A 19,808-nucleotide genomic window follows, 5' to 3' on the forward strand; every position below is an offset into this window, starting at 1 on the left:
AATGTACATGTATTCCATGCATCGCACACGCATGTACATGACATCTACAGCCTGCAACCGATGCCTCACCCCCACCAACTATAACATACTATTAACGCCTGTATTGGAACTTTTCGTTTTTTTTTTAAAATCGTGAACGACAAATTTTCTGAAGCTGATTGACTATTATCGAAGTGTGTTTTGCAAATTTTGATCTACAACCAATATTGCTAAGTTCATCTAGTTGTTCTTTTCTTCATCGTTTTTTGAACTGTAACAATTAATGTACAACCAATATTGCCAAGTTCAACTACAAGATTTTTTTCATTACTTTTTGCATTTTTATATAATATACTGGGCGAGTTCAGTTTTGGTTGGCTTGCAACCAGTCGTTAGCCACACGAATCGCCATCCGGGTTTCAGCTAACGTTTCCGGCTCTTGCCACGGAAAGCCTTCGCCATTTTCGGGGGCTGCCATGTTGCCACCGTCAGTACGAGAATTTGAAGTCCCGGGACGGGTGGGGCCAGTACCAGCCCCAGGATTCAAATTTCTCGCCTCTGAGGCGGTGTCAGCACGGCTCCCCCCGACAGGACGAAAACGTGTAGTCTCGAGACTGGTGCGGCCAGTACCAGCCCCAGGATCCAACTTTCTCTGCCCTGTGGCGGCGACAGCACTACTACCTGCGACAGGACGAGAATTTGAAGTCCCGGGACTGGGGTGGCCAGTACCAGCCCCAGGATTCAAAGTTCTCGCCACTGAGGCGGTGTCAGCACTGCTCCCTCCGACGGGACGAAAACGTGGGATCTCGAGACTGGTGCGGCCAGTACCAGCCCCAGGATCCAACTTTCTCTGCCCTGTGGCGGCGACAGCACTACTACCTGCGACAGGACGAGAATTTGAAGTCCCGGGACTGGGGTGGCCAGTACCAGTCCGAGGATTCAAAGTTCTCGCCTCTGAGGCGGTGATTGCAGTGTATGTCGCTTGAGGGTGAGGCTCTCTTGCGGCGGCATGTTCCATCGCTCTGATGACGTCAGTGGCGACGAAGGGCTCTCTTTCCGGGAAGAAATTTGGGAGATCGCCAGCGTCGTTGTCATCTTCGCGAACACGCCGAAGCTCCTGCTCGATGAGTGTGAGAAGAACATTGATCTTTGTGATCAAGTGAGTTTGGTAAACGAGGGCGCAAAACGTGAGACCCTGAAAAAGGGAGTTCCAAGGTAGCGTCGCAAGACGAACTGAAACCGACGTGCACAACTCCTTCACGGCGCTGAAGACACGTAGAAACGGCAACAGCGGCACGAAACCAAACAAAACCAGCGGGGAAAGGAACTTGAAACCCAGTTGCAACAGCGACGCGATAGTAAAGAAAATCGGCGGCGTAAAGAGCTCGAAAATCAGTTGCAACAGCGACACGATGGTAGACAAAATCGGCGGGACATAGAGCTTGAAAATCCGATGCAGCGCTTTTGCAAACAAAATCGGCGGGGTAAAGAGCTCGAAGACCAGTTGCAACAGCGACACGATGGTAGACGAAATCGACGGGGTAGGGTGGTCGATAGTCAGCGACAGCAGTTGTGCTGGAGATGCAAGCAGCATCTCCGGTGCCAGTGGGGCGGCAACAATCAGTGTCGGTGCCAGTGGGGTGGCAACAATCAGTGTCGGTGCCGACAACTCGGCATGCACCACAAGCAGCAACTCCGCCAGCGAATCGGCGACTTGGAGGGTGACGCCTTCAATGCGGAGGGTTTCGCTGACAGGCGGGGGAAGGGTGGGTTGCCTCAAGAACAGAGGCGGGGCGGGGATTTCGCCGGTGTAGATGATGAGGAAGACGGCAGCCTCGATGAGAATAAACAATTGCAAGGCAGCCGCTTCGAAGAAGGCGTGGACGGTTCTGGTGAACACGAGAAGAAGCGCAAGGGTGAAGACGGAGGTAGCGAACTTCATCGAAAGCGAGGTGGTAGGATTGAATTGATGGCAAAATGACACAGTTTTTATAGTAATTTTGGTGTTGGTGAGGCCATTTTGCATCAGTGTGCCTGGTGTTTCCATCTCAGTGTAGTCACTCTGCTGCAGTCATCTCATTGTAGTCAAAATGCCACTTCCGGGTCAGCAACCTGCCTTTAATGGGAGCTAAATGATGATAGAGGCATGCCGAACAATGGCATACACTCTAGTTCCCAACTGGTTTCTATATTTGGTTGTGCGAGCCCGGCAATTGGGGCTGGTGTAGCAATGGATACTATCGTTCCACTCAGCGATAACATGCGTATACGATGCAGAGAATATCGGGATCCCTCTGCCTGCCCAACGAATTATCGGACGATCGTCTGTCTCATTGGTGTATTGCTTTGGTGGTAACTTCAGCCACGAGAAAGACTTCACTGATGCAATTTCAGGTCTCTGTCACTGGCGCAATTTTAGCCATCGGTAAACTCAGCGTAGGTGATCAACGTTGTAGCATAGGTAATCAAACACTCGCTTAGGCCCTATAGATTTCTGATAGTACATTCACACTGTCGATGATGTAGTTGAAGGTCGTCGTGTCGTCCTCAAGTAATACAAATCCCCCGCACTGATGCTACGACCCTACAATTAGCGCCTTAGGAAAAATCAAGGCCTAAGCCCCTCCACAATGAATGACTACTCCCTCAATTGGACTTTGATGGGTACAACAGACTTACTGAAAAAGTGATTTGGCTTGACAACTGCTTCGTTGACTATCAGTTGTAGGCCACACCAACTACAAGTGCCAGATCTTCATGTGGCCAATAACAGTGCCGAACGGAACACTTTCCCTGCCACATATTTATCAGAGGTGTTTACCAGCAATCTGTGTTGCTCATTGCGTCGTTGTCGTCAAAACTGGGCTGTATCGAAATCACGCTATTTTGATATCCATCAGACGAGCACGCACCAAAGCCCCCGCCATGACAATAATGGCTCATCTGGTGGCAACCCCTGGTTATTGAATTCTGATGGTGTCGACAGACAAGTAATCACCCACCACATTGCCTACAGCGGTCGAGAAGGTGCTACACCTGGGATACCGTCCTCTATCCCACCGGTTTGTCGACGTTACCATTTCTGCTCCCGCAAATAAGGGGTGGCGCTGACGACGATGACGATGCTGGCTGAGCGTGCGGGGAGGTCTCCATTGTTTTGTCAACATACCCGACTACACCCCCTAATATAGGACTCCCCATCGTGATGGAGAGGGAGGTTTCTCTTTCAGTTTTGAAGCTATTGACACCAGAGAAGTTGCTAGAGAGTTGTTTGAAGGTGCCCTATATGTTGCCTCCTTCAATTAACAAGAAATCTCGATCGCCGATGAAATCTCACTTTAGACGATGCTGCGCGTCGCGTTGGCAACGAGAACAATGGAATAGACGGGGCGTGGCGGGGAACCATTAATTAATTTTGGGTGGCTGGCTGACGAACAGGGCTGCCTGTCCCTTTGGTGTATAAATATGCCTGTCCCCCGTCGATATGGTTTTCACCTATCAACCACTACTCACTTCAGCGAATGGGCCCTACATTCTACGGGTGACCCCCAACGCTTGACCACCCGCCATTGGCCAATGAGATCCATTGGCCTGGTCTGATACGATGACGCTTGCTGATCACTGCTCACCTTCACCTATAGGTTAGAGCACCGACCTTGATACCGATTGAAGTTGTTGTTGCTGACGCTACCGGGCTGAGACCCCTCTTCATACCTCCCTTACTAAGGACCACAGTAAAGACGAGCAAGCCGAACTATAGGAAGGCCCCGAGTATGCTGTCGGGGAATTTGGGCGGCCTGTGAGGACTCTAGACGCGAGGTGGCATGGCGCTAAGGTTGCCATGTTCGCCCGCCTGTGGAACGAAGTTTGTAAGAGGATGGAGAGGACTCAGTGGTGGATGGCCACCTTATCGTGGCCTCCTCCCACTTGGAGATGACACTACGCATACGCGGATGGAGATTAACAGACGGTCCATTAGGATGACTATCTGGTCTCAGATTCTGACGGCCGTACCTCACTCCCAGTGGTGGTTAGCCCAGTAAACATCGGCTTGCCGATCGACAATCCTAACCACATCGACGTCGACTTACATCGTGACCGTGTGGTTCCTCTCGGAAAGGGGGCGAGTCGCGCAAACATACCTCACTGGTATAGCCCGTCATATCCACCAAGAGGCAGTGTGCTTATAGAAGACACTGGGGAAATACAATATAGATACGAAAATTTTGAGCTGGGTTCGTGAAATACCGGTGGATCCCACTTAGACAGTCCCCATTACAAAGGGACCGAGTGGACAGATTTCAATGCCAGGTGAGTCCCAGCTCAAGAAACATTTACGATATAATAAACAATACATATAATTTAAAGATCAACCACCCAGACAAGCATTTCAAACATAGGCTTAGGCAGAAAAGAACTCATCAATCGGTTTATTGTATTTTGCAGCACGGGTGCGAATTGTTTATCATGACGTCACTGATTGTGGAGTAGAGTAGGGACAACAACCCCCTTGCTAGTGCGCCTGATAGCAGTTTTTAGCCATCAATAGTTATGGTACAGAGCAAAAATGTCTTAGATATTTTGATAATAATTGCTAGCAAATTAAAACTATTTGTTTACCGCAACTGCCTTAATCAATACTATGTGTACTCTCAACAAGTTACGTTTGTGGGGTCCCTATTGCCCCTATACTGAGCTCACCGCGGGCCCCCCGATTTGTACCCTCACCGTTATCGCCGACTCTTCGAGGTCTAGAATCAGCCTCTCTTTGACACCTCCGTGTCCCGGCTCGGAACCGTCTCTGCCGAGACTCCGCCTCACCCCACCCTCTCTCGACCACCCAACCCTCACGCTCACCGCGGTCTCTCGTCTCATTCATTTCGCCACTCCCATATGAGTGTTCGTCACGCCTCCCACGCCGGCTCGTGGTACACCAGCGACAAGCACAAGCTTAAACTGCAGCTCGCCGGCTTGTTCCAGCAAGCGCTGCTGGTGGTGGGCGACTCGCTGGTCCCTGGGGCCCGGTTTCTCGTCGGGCCCCACGCGGGCTACACCTACCTGGGCGAGCGGTTGGCGGAGACGTTTGCCGCCTGGGACGCCCACTCCACTCGACGCGTGTTCATTTTGGGCCCCTCCCACCACGTGCTCTACCGGGGGGTGGCCATGGTGCTGCCGTTTGCCTACTACGACACTCCGTTAGGACGGCTTGCTGTCGATACTGAAGTCGTTGACGAACTCACCAAGTTGCCAGTATTCCGCAAAATGCTGGAGGACGTCGACGAAGACGAACACTCATTCGAAATGCACGCCCCGTTCATCTACTACAAGCACCCGTCGGTGAAGATTATTCCCATCATGATCTCAAGCATGGACGCCAAGTTGTGCCTGGCGCTCGTGGCGGCGCTTGAGCCCTACGCTGCTAACCCGGAAAACACCTTCTGCGTGCTGCTGGACTTCTGCCATTGGGGGCGCCTGTTTGACTACACCAAGTACATCGCCGACCGGCCGCTGGGTCCGGTGGAGGACGCGCCGTTGACGTCGTTGCGCTCGGGGTCGCCTCCAGGGATGCCATTATACAAGCTGATTGAGCTTTTGGACCGGCGGGGGATGGATATCGCCAGCTCAGGGGATGCGGCGGGCTGGGACCGCTACATCCAGAAGACGGGCAACACCATCTGTGGCCAGAAACCCATCCTGGTATTGTTGAGACTTCTCCACGGCACTGGCATCGAGTGGATCGGCTACTCGCAAAGCAACAAGGCGAAGCTGCTTGCCGACCACAGCGTGTCGTACGCATCGGGCTACGCCGTCGCGTGAACTTTATGTATGATGTATGAACGATTGTGAAAAATCCACGAGAAAAAAAAAAAAAAAAAAAAAAAAAAAAAAAAAAAAAAAAAAAAAAAAAAAAAAAAAAAAAAAAAAAAAAAAAAAAAAAAAAAAAAAAAAAAAAAAAAAAAAAAAAAAAAAAAAAAAAAAAAAAAAAAAAAAAAAAAAAAAAAAAAAAAAAAAAAAAAAAAAAAAAAAAAAAAAAAAAAAAAAAAAAAAAAAAAAAAAAAAAAAAAAAAAAAAAAAAAAAAAAAAAAAAAAAAAAAAAAAAAAAAAAAAAAAAAAAAAAAAAAAAAAAAAAAAAAAAAAAAAAAAAAAAAAAAAAAAAAAAAAAAAAAAAAAAAAAAAAAAAAAAAAAAAAAAAAAAAAAAAAAAAAAAAAAAAAAAAAAAAAAAAAAAAAAAAAAAAAAAAAAAAAAAAAAAAAAAAAAAAAAAAAAAAAAAAAAAAAAAAAAAAAAAAAAAAAAAAAAAAAAAAAAAAAAAAAAAAAAAAAAAAAAAAAAAAAAAAAAAAAAAAAAAAAAAAAAAAAAAAAAAAAAAAAAAAAAAAAAAAAAAAAAAAAAAAAAAAAAAAAAAAAAAAAAAAAAAAAAAAAAAAAAAAAAAAAAAAAAAAACTAAACAATAGAGCTAGTCACTAGAATAGACGACATATAGCTTCAAATGACGTGGAAAAACAAAGCGCGTTGCATCAAAGGGGAATCGAACCCCTGGCTCCACCTTGGGAAAGTGAAATGTTACCACTACACCATTGATGCGCGTTGAAATTTGGGAGCAACACCAAGGTATATAAGGAAACTTCAAAATTGCGAATTCTCACTTCGCGAAATATCACTGCTTTGAGCTTGAGGCTGATGTATATGACTTGGGAACTAACTGGTTAGAAGGTGGCATTATCAAAACACTTAAATGAATCGTATTTGGTGGTGAAATTAGGTACGAAAGTCTTATTTCCCCAATTGTGACATGGTTTTCGGTCTCTAAATGATGCTATCTGCTTTGAGTAAACCTTAACATTGTCTATTTACTATGACATCATACATTCATTTGACTTTCATGATTTAGTTGCCTTTCATCAATTGCTCGATGCGGGCTTCTAAGGCCGCCAATCTGTCGTCCTTTTCCAACTGGGCCTGGGCCATCTTTTCGATTTGTTGTTCAAGGTTCACGGCAATTTGGGCAAGCTTTTCCACCGTTTGCTTGAGCGTAGGAGCGCTCGAAGTCTTCGACTTTTCCGCTTCAGGCTTAGCGTCAACGCTATCAGTGGCGGCCTTTGTCAGTTCCTTAGTGTCTTCCTTCTCAATAGCCTTGGCTTCGTCCTTGGTCTCTTTGGCTTCCACCTTAGACTCCAGTTTGGTGGCTTCGACCTTGGGTTCCTCAGTTGGGGTAACCTTCTTCAGCTCTTCTTGCTTAGGCTCCTCCTTGGGTTCTTCCTTGACAGGAATGTCTTTCTTGGCTACTTCCTTCTTCTTGGGTTCTTCCTTCTTAGGCTCCTCCTTAGCTGCGCTCACATCAGCCTTTTTAGCTTCACCGTTGGCAGCGACATTCTTGGTAGACTTGGGAATTTCTTCCCAACCGTCGTTGTCCTCGACTTCGTCATCAGAGTTGTCCTCAACCTTTTTAAGCATGGAGTTGACCTTCTCCGACGATTGCAACGAGTCGTCAAGCTCGGCATTAGTAAGCTTAGGCATACCCGAGTTAGGGACGGTGGGGTTAGGTTCAGGCAAATCCTTAGCCTTAGCGTCGGCTTCCTTTTTGGGTTCTTCCTTCTTGACAGGGGATTGAGGGGCAGAAGCAGCTTTTTTCTCTTCAGCCTTCTTCTCCGCTTCGGCCTTCTTTTCCGAAACCTTCACCATAGGATCAGAATCTCTCAATTCAGGTTCTTCACCTTCAAACAAGGCTTCCATGTTCATGAGCACAGGGCCGTTGATCTCCTTACCCGAGAACCAGTCGTCGGCGCCACATGCGGGCTTTTCCGAAGGGCAATCGGGGTAGATGTCTTCCTGGAACAACTCCGACTTTCTCGGGACAATGAAAGAGATGGGCTCGATTGCCAGATCCTTAACGGTTTTGTACAGCTTCACCACTTCACACTCCTTGACATTAACCGCATTCTTAGGGGCAACAGCGAACCCTCTTTGCGGGTCGGTCAGCGCGTACTGCGAAATTTCGTGTAACACGTCGTTGTCGTATTCGTAGTAGCGGATGTTACCGTCACCTTTACCGGCGAGATAAAGGATCAGACACAGTTCATCGAAGAACGGAATCAAAACCCCCGACAGCGCGTCGATGATTTGGAAGCCGTTGATGGGACCTTTGTCGATGGCATTGATATCCCACAACCCAATCTGACGATCCAGCAACCGGTCAAAACCCGTAGTCAACACTCTGTCGGTGTTACCCAACCAGATAACTCGCAGCGGCTTCGCCCCGGTGTGCGACGGGCCTTCCGAGATCACTTCACCCTTGCGGATATCCCAGATGCGCAACTTCTTGTCACGGGAGGTGGTGGCCAATAACAGCCCGTTGTAGTTGAACGCGAACGACGTGACGAGATCCTTGTGCTTTAAAGTGATCTCGGCCTTACCCGTCTCCACGTTCCAGATCTTCACCGTGTAGTCCAACGACGACAGGGCAAGGACGTTTTCGGCACACGGGTGGTACTGGATGTGGCCAACCTTACGGGTGTGGCCCAGCAACACCTTGAGCGGCTCGGTGATGTCCTTGATTTCGTCGTTGTCGTCGAGGTAGCGGTGGAACGAGTAGTCCTCGGGAATTTCCCACACGCAGATCTTACCGTCGTCGGCACAACTGGCAATCTGGCGCCGGTTGAACGGGTTAAACGCGGTGTCGGTGACGGGGGCTTTGTGGCCGCGGAACAACGGCACGGTGTCGGGAGCCTTGCCCACTTCCTTGACGGGAATCACGGCAAAGGCACCACCGCCGGAGGCGTCCCAGTTTACCGAGAGGTAGTCGTTGTTGGCCTGAATGATGTTAGAGTCCCAGGCGTTTTTGGTGATTTTGAGGTTCTCGTAACACAATTCCTTTTTCGTCGATTGGCCAAACACATGGCGATATTTACTCGCCCGAACAAACTTTCCACTAGCGGTTAGTCTCCGGTTGAAAATCGATGGCCGCCACCATCACAACCCATCCACCACTTACCTCATGATGACACGTCTTAGTTGGTCGCGTTGGTCGTCGAAGATTTTCCGCGCGATAACCCCGCGATCTCCGGTAGCAACGACAATTGCGCCAGGATAAACATTGGCACAGTTATGAGAATTAATTTACGAGGGTAGACTCGGAAAATCGGTGGAAACGATTATGTGAACCAGTATGGTGAGGGGGATACCGTACAATAAGCGGCCGCAAGCGATGCCTAGTACTAGTGGTAAATTATACCTTCCGATAGTAGACATACTTATAGTCTTAGCTAAGCCATAGCTCGGTTGTCTCAGGGATATGTATATTGTTAAAATGGCCCAAGTGCCGTCGTCCCTGGGACGGATTGCGACGATTTTACGATATTGCTGGTTGTTATTCGGCAACAACGACAAGAAAACCGAAAGCGAGCTGCTGGAGTCGAACCCCTTGACTACCGCTGGTGGCTCTCCACTACCAGTAGATCGCGCCGGTATATGGCTTACACAAAACTCTCAATAATTTGCGATTTGTTAGCATCGACACATTTTGTTGAAAATGCTACCTCCAACACATAATTTGTAACTCTGAATTCACTCTTCCCTACGAATTTTATATGTGACGTACCCTTGCAGCTCTCATGCTAAATATAAGCCTATTAGTTCACTCTAATTGTTTTCCAAAATGTCCATCATGACGTTAACTTTTGCTACCAAATATGAATAAGTCGACATATATGTGATTTTGAAATCATCAACGACTTCCTTCAAAATCTCCTACTAATTTCCTATGGGTGGATCTAAATTTTATGTCCTCGCCGATCTCATCGGAAATCACCATCGCACCCCACAACACCAAATGGTGGCTCCCACGGCAGCGGTGCTCCAGCATCTAGACAGTGCCACCAAGCGAAGCATCCTCGATGATGCGGTGACCAAATTGTCGGACCCAAATTACGTCGAACTCGCCACACTCGTCGCGGAAGAAGCGCTGGATACCCATCGAGATGACGTGCTCAACTTCGCTGTCAAGACGATTGCCAATGACGACACCGACAGATTCGACTCGTTATGCGACTTACTCATCCAGTTTGGCCTAGCCGATGCTTTTGTCAAGAATGTGGACGCTTCCATCGCCGCATTGGTGCTGCGTCTGCCACGGAACTGGACTCCTGGATTTGAGAATCTCGTTACAGACTTTCAATCGGAAAACACTCAAAATGGCGATGACAACGACCACGACCAACCTACGTTGACTCAATATTTACGGTTTCTTGAACACTTTATGCGCTCTCACGCTCAAGTTGCAAGTGATCTCGACCGTCAATTGTTGATGCTTTTGGGTAATAACGATGAGAACACAGTGAAGTTAGCTTCTAATGTTTTACGGTGGCGGATGAGCGAATTGACGGTTTCGTTCAAGGATTTGTGGCATATTATCTCCAGTCTTTTGGCGAGTATTCACCCCTTCCACCATACTCAAGGCTACCTTCAGTGGCTTCGCTTCATCAACGGAAGAGACCTGCTCGCTAAAGATGGTTTTATGGAAGAGCTTCTCTGTTCGGATCAGTATTGGCATAACTTATACCAGGGTTTAGCCTCAGTGTCTGCTGAACACCGTCGTTACTGCGTGTCAATTCTTCAAATTTCACTTCATCACATCACGTTTGTTGTGGACAACGACTACATGGTCTGGCACCCTGACCGTGCGGCTAACTACGAAAACTCATGGCGTCGGTTTATCACTTACTACGAGATCGTCGCGTTGGATACCCTGCTTCACCAAGCGGAGGCGGCATCGGGAGACATCATCCAGCTTCTCGCTCCCGGCTCGCTTGTGAAACCAAGATGGGGCATTTGTTTACTTTCGACGGGGTTGAGAGCTACTACTGATAATGTTAGACGTTTCGCTTTGGACCTTTTGTTGCAGCTTCCAGAAGAGCTGTTGGCAGTGCTTAGCGAGCTGGATGCAATTCTTAAACAGACCATTCTTCCCTACGCCCTTCAAGCTAGTCACTTTGGCATCGATAAGTCGCTGATGACTTGTCCCTTCGGCGACCTGTGGCAGCTGTTTGTTGCTCGAGCGGTTTCCGTAGAGCCAACGTTGGTACTCCCGCTTATCACTTACTTTGCTGAATCCCACGAGCTGTATGACCCCACCCGGGTGTTCACCATTGCTGGCATTGTCGCTGGACTCAAACTGAACGTGATAGCATTGGCTCCTCACCGGGAGGCGCTCGCCCTGCTCATGAGACACCAGGCAGAAACCCCCATGTACGATCGAGCCCTTCAGACCCTTAATCTCAAATTGCTCATGAAGTTCCAGTGGAGCGAAGACACTGAATCGATGTTGGTGACATTCGGCCGGTGGGATATCATTGCTCTTTTAGCTGATGAAATTCGTCCTCTTTTGAAGAATCAATCCTTGACTGACCCCAGATTACAGGTTTTGGTTGACACTGAAACACCAGTATCATCATCAGATTTGGCAACTGTGTTAGCATCGGGTATCCACACTCTGAAATTTGATCTGGATATCCTTCAAGAGAATCTTTCCAATGGGTTGACAGACGATTCTCAACTTGAACAATTGGCCGAAGTACAATTTGCAAGTTACCCTCAAGTTGTCCCCAATGATTTGACTAAGCTTTGGCAGTCTGCTGTAAATTGTTTAGCGCTGGAAACATATGCTGGCGTTGAGAAAGGTGAATTACTTTTCCGATTATTTGCCCATCTTTACCCGCATTCATCATTTAAACTAGACCCTGAATTATTAATTGGTCTCGCCCTTATTCCCCACGAAGATGAGGTGGCAAAACAAGTGAGTGACTTTTACAAGTTGCGGAATAAGATCGATGGAGACTACTGGCAGATCTTCGCAGCATCGATGAACAAAGTGGAGGTCACCCCCGAATTGAGTGAAAAGGTTTTACCGGCTCTCACATCCAATTCAGCCAGTGGGGATGCGAATCTTGCTATTGTGAGAATTGCATACAAAATTCTTCCTTATGTTTCAAAACAAAAGGTTGCCCAGCTTCTTGCTGAGATTTGGTTTGATATGGTTGCTAGTCGTTTGCAACTCACTCAAAGAGAATTACACACCACTTTGATCCAAACTATCTTGCTGCCGCCAATTCTTGAAGAATCTATCGCAAACTCAGACCTTGCCGAAACCTTGAAGCAAGTCTGCTTTCTGATCATGGCACAGTGCCACGGACGCAGATGCATTTTCCCTGCTATGACGCGGGCTTTCCTCGACTTCGAGGGTGTCGACAGACTTGAATGGGCGGTTGATGTTTTGGTGAAAGCCCAATTAGTTGACCAGGGCACTAGTTTCCAATTCCAGCTTGAGTACTTATTGCCGAGAATGATTGACCAACTTACTGACAATATCGACACCAATGAGTGGTATCAACAGATTTATGGCGAGGAAGAGATCAGTGCACGCGTGTATTTGCTCGCGTTATTCAATACCAAATTATCCTCGCAATTTGCAAACTCGATCTACCAGCATATTTGGGAAAACCAGCGTGAATACAATCTTGTCAAGGTTGACCGCAAAACTGATGCCAACGAGGAACGCATCCGAGTTCAGCTTTACCAGATCCTCGTCAGTTTGATCGATTTGGCCGACTTCAATCCTTTGGAGTACTTTGATTACCTCTTAGCCCAACCCCTGCCGTGGGTCCGAGTTTACCTCGAATGGATTATTGCATACCATGCCGTTTCTGACGCGGCCACCGTTGACGAATGTTTCAAACGTATCCTCGACGGTTCCCTCTCTCCAGTACAAATCACCGGGGTTTTGAGAATTCTCTTCTTAGCCGCTCAACAAATGTCCACTAAAGAGGAATCACAATTATACCAACGGTTTGTTCCGCTTGTGATTACGTTCGCCTCCTCGAACAAGGCGCTGATTCGTCATTTCAGTTTATCATTGATTTGCCTGATATACGCCGAAGTGAACGACAAGCGTCTCGAGGTTGACGAACTGTTACGCGTAGTTTTAAAAGGGCTTTACGACTCCGTGGCTCAAGTCCACCAACTCAAGACTTATCGCCCCGGGGATGCCCAGCTTTGGGACATTTGTAATTTGACTTTGACTTCAATCAGTGGGGAGGTGATGAAACGGACCAGCGAACGGGACACGTACGATTGGATCTCTTCCGACCACTTCCACCGCCTTCTTCTGCCAAGCCACAAATCTCGCTTGCGCCATGCCATTGGTGATGAAGACCAAGGCCTGTGGATCATTACCAAAAAGCCAAACGTCACTAAAAATGTGGTTACCCAAAACGATACCATGCTCCAAACCAAAAGTGGGGCATGGTCGACATTTGTCGACATTGAATCTGACAAAGGTAGCGACGTTGAACGTAGCGACTTGGTGGTGGTGGCCAGTTTAGTCGACAAGCCGCCCAATTTAGGGGGGATCTGTCGGTTGTCTGATGTTCTTGGCGCGGGCTTGATGACAGTGGACGATATCCGAGTCAAGCAACATCCTCTGTTCAAGAGTGTTGCGGTTACTGCCGATCGCTGGATGCCGATCACGGAGGTCAAGATCGACGGCATTGTCGAGTTCTTACGACAAAAGAAACGCGAGGGATTCACCCTCATTGGGCTCGAACAAACCGATCAGTCAGTACAGTTATCACCGGCTCTTCAGTTCCCCAAAAAGCTGGTGTTCCTTTTGGGCAAAGAGCGCGAGGGGATCCCCGGCCATTTGCTTGCGGAATTGGACATGTGTGTTGAAATCAAGCAAGTCGGGGTTATTCGACTGATGAATATTCAAACCGCCACCGCCGTTCTCGTTCACGCGTACGCCAGTCAACACTGCTAACGATCATCTTGCACATAGTAAATTACATTTTCATCGTCACCATTAATCGTGAGTAGTGCCACACCAACTCAAATCCTATGCACAAATCTATGGCCTTGCGTAGATTGCACGACAAGTAGTTACTATTCCAGTAAAGCTCCTAGCAGCCATGACATGCCACTCAAGCATGGGGTTGCACAATTTCACACCGCATGTAGGTAACCTAAATATCACTTCGGAGCAAATAAATCATGTACACTTATAGTTGGAATCGTTGCTCATGAGCTTAGTTTCAGTTCAAAGAAACACGGAATCCACTAAAGTCTTTTCCAAAAAATTCTTTAGCTTCATAAATAAAGGTGATCGCCCTAGGATTACCAATACCTTAGCACGCGCGCGCGGTTACAGCCATATCACGCCTGGCCATGATCAATGATGAACTCATTAGCTCCATCGTGAGTATGGGGTTCTCTGCTGAGGAAGCCCAGAAAGCCCTTGAGCAGAGCAACAACGACGTTGAGATTGCCATTGCCTTTCTCCTTGGCGACCATGATGAAGGCAACGATCCTCCTCCCCCCACCGATGATCATACCCACCAGGCGCCACCGCCACCTCTCCCTGATCGATACCACTACGATGACCTCGTTCCCATCTCGAATCCAGAAGATATACCCAACTTCCCCCCACGAGAGAGTGGCGTCCGCTCGATCATCGACAATGAGGACTACTACCCCAAACCGGAGACGCTGCCGTTGCTGACAGTGGTGATCCCGACGGTGACGGGATTGCTTGATAACCACATGTTACCTTTCCTCCTGATCATGAGCCAATTGGACCGGTTCCAGCAAGCTCTCATGGTTGCTCCTGGAGGGGTGCCAGAATACACATCCCGGTGGTATAATTCCCCCATCACCATTACCCCGACTGAACAATACGAAAAGCAACTGCAGGTAGCAGCAGCAAAGTTTGTCACCATCTTGCAATTGATCTCAGCTGTCGCCGGCCCGTCCTCGGTGGCCGAGCGGGCATTCATCACCAATAAGGTGCTTGTAACGAATTATCCCCCTGATTTCTGTCGCGAGCTTGGTCTTATCGAGGAAGTGGACGACTGCTACGTGAAGTTCGTTACCAGTCTCGACAATAACATCCAGCATTTGACGGGGAAGTCGTCAAAAATCGACCAATTGTTCCTCTCTACAGTGGAGAGTATTACGGACAATCGGTCTAATCCATTGGGTTTGTTCTCCATTGAAGGTGAGAGTCGTCGGGGTAATCTTTATGATCTGATGACACAACTCTTTTGGTCAGAACCTGATAGCGTTGGGTCGATTCGATTAAGCCAATGTGCTCCAGTGATGGGCTTCCAGTTGGGCGAAGCCAATCCAGGCACCGAACCGTTTAGTCTTGACGAGTATTTTTACCCGGATATCTATTCGAGAAAGTGTGCTGATCGTTTCAAATCGGTGTATACTAAGCAACAGGAACTCAAACAGTACAGGTCGTCACTCGAAGCACCTATCATTGACGTGACTGCATTTGGGGGGCGGAGTATCCTCGGCATGTTGGATCAAACAAAAGAGTATTTGCAAGAGACTTATGGCGACGGTGATCATAAAACGGAGCTTGATGACATAAATCAGTTACGCGATAACGTTTCCAATAGAAGAAATCAGCTTCTTCAGCTGGTAGAGGAGGTTACAAAGGAGTTGAAGGGTCTCAATTTTTACCACCGCGATGTACTCCTAAGCCATGTTGAAGGTGTTGCCTTAGAAGAGTATCTTTTGATTGGTGTTGTGTTTTCGGATAGCGAATACTTCTACCGACAGAAAACATTACTGAACGAAGACGAAAATTGGGTTCATATCAACGTTCTGAGCACTCTGAGTGGTCGGGTTATTGACTTTGACGTTAAACTTTTGAGTTTTGACGCCATGCACACCTACGTGCTTGAACGCACGCGCGACCCTTATGTACTGATGTGGCTATACTATGCCAGTCAAGAACTGTTCAATGAGAAGGTTGCTGTCACTGTTCCTCCACCGATCACCCAGTTTATTCTGAGGGATAATCTCGAAATTGAACGCATTCGAGAAGATTATAATCTGAGTGATGAACCAACCGCCGAGGAACTGAACGAGGAACCGGAAGTACTTGATGATGATGATCATGATGCTGATGATGATGATGATGATGAAACCTACCGAACGACATCATAGTATACACGTATACATAGAGTGAAGTCTGCACGCACAATACGATAAAATCCAGATAAATTGGCAAAACTAAAAAAAAAAAAACATAGGGGAAAGCTCTTAAGAAGTAGAAATACTACAGAGACGTAAAAAGAGAGGTCCTTCGGAGATTCGAACTCCGGTTGTTCGGATCAGAACCGAAAGTGATAACCGCTACACTAAAAGACCCTACATTTGCGCAAGTTTTGACATATTGAACATATTCTCGCTGCGTCACATTGGTATGTTAGAAATAGTGAAAATTGGCCAAAGGTATCCTATCTTCATGGGATGGCCCCCTTTTCGAATTTCCCCATACCTCTGAATGTAGAGGACTGCATTCATGGTTGTATGTCCCTCGTATCGCATCAACTGTCATAGAGCACAGGAATATCTCATCAATTGTCATGTAATTTTTGGAGTCTGTAATCAGAGCACATTGAAATGCATGTTGATATTCATGAGAAACATACCAGTGTCAAAATTCACCTCAAATATACTTGGATTATTTGGGTGAATTGTTCAGTCAGGATCTCGAGTTAGTTTCTCTCTCTCTTAATCCTTGGATTGATCCGGATATAACAACCAGAAGTCTTTTTCCAGAGATATTGTCAGTCTTCACAAGTTTGCAAAGATGCACACTGCTGAAGAATGGAAGTGTGGCACTTATAGATTCAAGACCGAATTCGTAACAAAGTAACTTGATGGTCGGGCTTAGTTGGGGTAAGCTTTTGGATATATTCCAGAAAATCAAAGTGTTCACGAAGCAAGGAGCTTGATCAATTTTTGCAACTTCTGACGTCCACTGTTACTGTCAAGTAATTGAAAACGCTTGGTGAGGCTATATCCTACCCAAACATGTCCACCGCGCTTCAACTTTGAATTATCTTTCAAGTTTAGCCTATCAAAAACACTCAGTAACCGCTATTCTCTATCGCCTGCCACGAATCGATGATAGCGCCACATCGAGTAACGAGTCTGACTATCTCAGTTTTCGCTAGCCTTTTTCCGCGCGTTACGTCACGGCGAAATAACTCAATTCGCGCAGTTTAACCGAACAGCGATCCCCCTCCCCTCAATACAAAAAACACGCCGGCGATGGATGATTGGATTGGTTCTGGGCTCAGCCTGGGGCTCAGTGGAGGATTTGGCACGCTGGTGGGGCTGATATTCGCCGACTCAGACCCGCTCTTCGCCAAGGCCAAGGCAGCAAAAACCGCCCTCAAGCTCACCCTCAAAACTACGCCTCTGGTGTTGGGACCTCACCGAGAGACGGCCGAGATTCTCGTGGCAGTTTCAGATGGCGATATCGTTCTGCTAGAAGGAATTCTTCGCAAACACCCCGAGATCTCCAATGCCATCTATCCTGAGGAAGGTGGACTTACACCGTTGATCGCGGCGGTTGTGTTTGGCCATACTGAGCTTATCGAAAGAATATTGAATGCGGGGGCAGACCCCGACCTTGCTGATACCTTAGTGTTTTATCTGCCATTGATGTGGGCTATACACTTCGATAACCTTGATGCCGTGAAAAAACTTCTAGAGCACCAAGCCGACCCTCATTTGACTCCGGAAGGCCAGAATCTGAGTCCCGTTGATCTTGTCAAACTTGATAAGCCGGAAATCTATAATTATTTCCAAACACATGGTCTTCTTAGACCCGTCTCCGGCGGCGCTGATTATTACCAAGAAGATAATAATTTTAACGACATCTCTTCTCGGTTGGCACAGACACAGTTATCGCCAACAACGGTGGAATACCCTTCCGATGAAGAACTGGTTCCTGACGAGGATCTGGAGGAATACCTCGGCACGGATCACACATTGGTTGCATTAAAAGAATTTGACTATGACAGTTTAGCTCGTGACGAATATATCAAATTCACCGATCTGGACATGCCACAGCTCTTAGACTACATGTTCAACCTACGCACTAAGCATACCAAATTCCAGCACGACGCAAAGTATCCTGCAGCAATTCTTTTCCAACTTTTGCGGTACGCAGACCAAGGGGTCCAATCGAAAGAGTTTACCGAGTTTATATTTCATTGCTTCATCACTCGGTTGAGCAGCGTGACCGACACCGAACTGGGAGTTTATAATATGGCAACATTCATCGAGACCGGGGGCCACGATATTGTTTTGACCAGCTACTGGTTGGCGGTGATCCAATTTCTTCATTTTTACTTGATGAAGGGCCATTTTTATCCCAAATACCCTAAGTTTCTTCAGGAACTCATCATGATGACGCGGCTGTTGGTTGTGGTACTTCTGTTCCTGATCAACCTGCGCTTAGACAAACTCGTCGACTCTTGCATCTTGGACTTTACCCTGTTGGTGGACGTAAAGGAGGTGATGTACGCTCGTGACTGGAACTTCTACCGTCAGAAAAAGAAGCATCCGAACCTGTTTGACGACATTGTACAAATGTTGTACCCGCCCCTGATCACGGAGTTAATGAAGCCGCTGCCATTACGTTATTTGCAAGTGTTGGGTGCCCTTGATTACGTTCTTCGCATTCATAACATTGATAACATAGTTCGAATGATGGCTTTCTCTCAGGTCTTCTACTACTCGAATGCCACCATCTTCAACAAAATCATGTCGCTGTCGAAGTACTGTACTCGAACTAAAGCTGTACAGATTCGACTTAATCTTTCAGCGATTGAGGATTGGTTGCGTACGCATCTGTTCAAAGCTGAGAAAAATCGCATTGGTGGGATTGAAGCTTTGATTGATGGAACTCACCACACTATAAACTCATTGCTCAAGCCTGAGGAGGGCGATGCAGAACACCCTGGAATGGACCCTCACTACTTAGACTTTTATTACAACCTGTTGTACAAGGTGGGCAAAATCCAATTCAACCCGTTGATCGAACTATTACAATGGCTCCAGGTTATGCTGTCATGTACTGATCAGGAGTTCTTGATTACAACCCTTAACCAATTTGATGACCTCAATTACTACCAATATTATAAGGTGATGAACAAACTTTATAAGTATGAGGTGGATGAACCCAAGTTGCCGAAGAAGCTTCGCGAATACGTCAAGCAGTTATCAGTTCAACAGGGTCCGGCGCAAGTGGAGGCATCTCACATGCACTACATGACTCAAACAACTTTCTTAACCAAGGAGGAATACATCTATCTCAATCCTAACTGGATTTTTGATGTGGCATTACCGAACCTAGCAGAGATGATAAACCGGTTTGGCCTGGGTATTGGTGGCGTGAGAGTTCTTCGTGGTAAAAAGTACCAACCTCTGTTGCCCATGGTATTGATGGACGACGTCGATGAAATCATTCAAGAAAATGCTTCGGCTAGAGCCTACGAAGTGGACGATGGAAATGCTGTAGAGGTGGAAGATGAAGATGAAGATGACGATTACGATAAAGATGGTGAAGAGGCAAGAGACGAGGCCGAACGCGATGATGACAGTACTAACAGCGAAAAGCTCGATACTGAAAATGGCAGCGACAATACGTACCACGGGGACGAAATTTTCAAGAACGTTCAAATGCCAGATTCTCTTATTCATCGGACATGGACATCCAATCTAGCCAGTGAGTTCGAAGAAAACCCCTGGTAGAGGGCACACGTATAATACTCGTATATAGAAAGTACACCCCCCTGCTAATAATAGCGAACATCAATCTCGAGTTACATGATTAAGCCGAGCCTCTTCTTTGTAGTTGTTTGTTCGGCATCTGTTAGGCAGCCCTGTACAAGTCGCTTACGGGAACAGTAGAATGTTTACCCCTTTCGCCGTGCATCACAACAGGGGCAGAGTGCTGCATGACGTGGGTGCG

At 47.0% G+C, this 19,808-nt stretch overlaps 6 protein-coding genes across 6 annotated transcripts; 4 read left to right on the forward strand and 2 right to left on the reverse strand. All coding sequences in view use genetic code 12, as the record gives it.

Annotated features, from left to right (window-relative positions):
• Nucleotides 1-343: 343 nt before the first annotated feature.
• On the reverse strand, nt 344-1,921 carry DIURU_001767 (uncharacterized protein; the record flags this gene model as incomplete). Its single annotated transcript, XM_034154346.1, has 1 exon — nt 344-1,921. One exon carries the CDS (start codon nt 1,919-1,921, stop codon nt 344-346), a length of 1,578 nt encoding a protein of 525 aa, XP_034013446.1.
• Nucleotides 1,922-4,872: 2,951 nt separating this feature from the next.
• Nucleotides 4,873-5,796, forward strand: DIURU_001768 (uncharacterized protein; the record flags this gene model as incomplete). The annotated part of the gene is made up of 1 exon (XM_034154347.1): nt 4,873-5,796. One exon carries the CDS (start codon nt 4,873-4,875, stop codon nt 5,794-5,796), a length of 924 nt encoding a protein of 307 aa, XP_034013447.1.
• Nucleotides 5,797-6,865: 1,069 nt separating this feature from the next.
• CRN1 (Crn1p) lies at nt 6,866-8,974 on the reverse strand (the record flags this gene model as incomplete). The annotated part of the gene is made up of 2 exons (XM_034154348.1): nt 6,866-8,906; nt 8,970-8,974. The coding sequence occupies 2 exons, from the start codon at nt 8,972-8,974 to the stop codon at nt 6,866-6,868; spliced, it is 2,046 nt and encodes a 681-aa protein (XP_034013448.1).
• Nucleotides 8,975-9,737: 763 nt separating this feature from the next.
• DIURU_001770 (tRNA (guanosine(18)-2'-O)-methyltransferase) lies at nt 9,738-13,787 on the forward strand (the record flags this gene model as incomplete). Its single annotated transcript, XM_034154350.1, has 1 exon — nt 9,738-13,787. The coding sequence occupies one exon, from the start codon at nt 9,738-9,740 to the stop codon at nt 13,785-13,787; it is 4,050 nt and encodes a 1,349-aa protein (XP_034013449.1).
• A 404-nt stretch (nt 13,788-14,191) lies between these two features.
• On the forward strand, nt 14,192-15,982 carry DIURU_001771 (uncharacterized protein; the record flags this gene model as incomplete). Its single annotated transcript, XM_034154351.1, has 1 exon — nt 14,192-15,982. The coding sequence occupies one exon, from the start codon at nt 14,192-14,194 to the stop codon at nt 15,980-15,982; it is 1,791 nt and encodes a 596-aa protein (XP_034013450.1).
• Nucleotides 15,983-17,095: 1,113 nt separating this feature from the next.
• DIURU_001772 (uncharacterized protein) lies at nt 17,096-19,588 on the forward strand (the record flags this gene model as incomplete). Its single annotated transcript, XM_034154352.1, has 1 exon — nt 17,096-19,588. One exon carries the CDS (start codon nt 17,096-17,098, stop codon nt 19,586-19,588), a length of 2,493 nt encoding a protein of 830 aa, XP_034013451.1.
• Between the last annotated feature and the right edge of the window lie 220 nt (nt 19,589-19,808).

The sequence above is a fragment of the Diutina rugosa genome (assembly GCF_008704595.1).
Source record: "Diutina rugosa strain CBS 613 chromosome Unknown scaffold40_size130624, whole genome shotgun sequence".
Taxonomy (NCBI): Eukaryota; Fungi; Ascomycota; class Pichiomycetes; order Serinales; family Debaryomycetaceae; genus Diutina; species Diutina rugosa.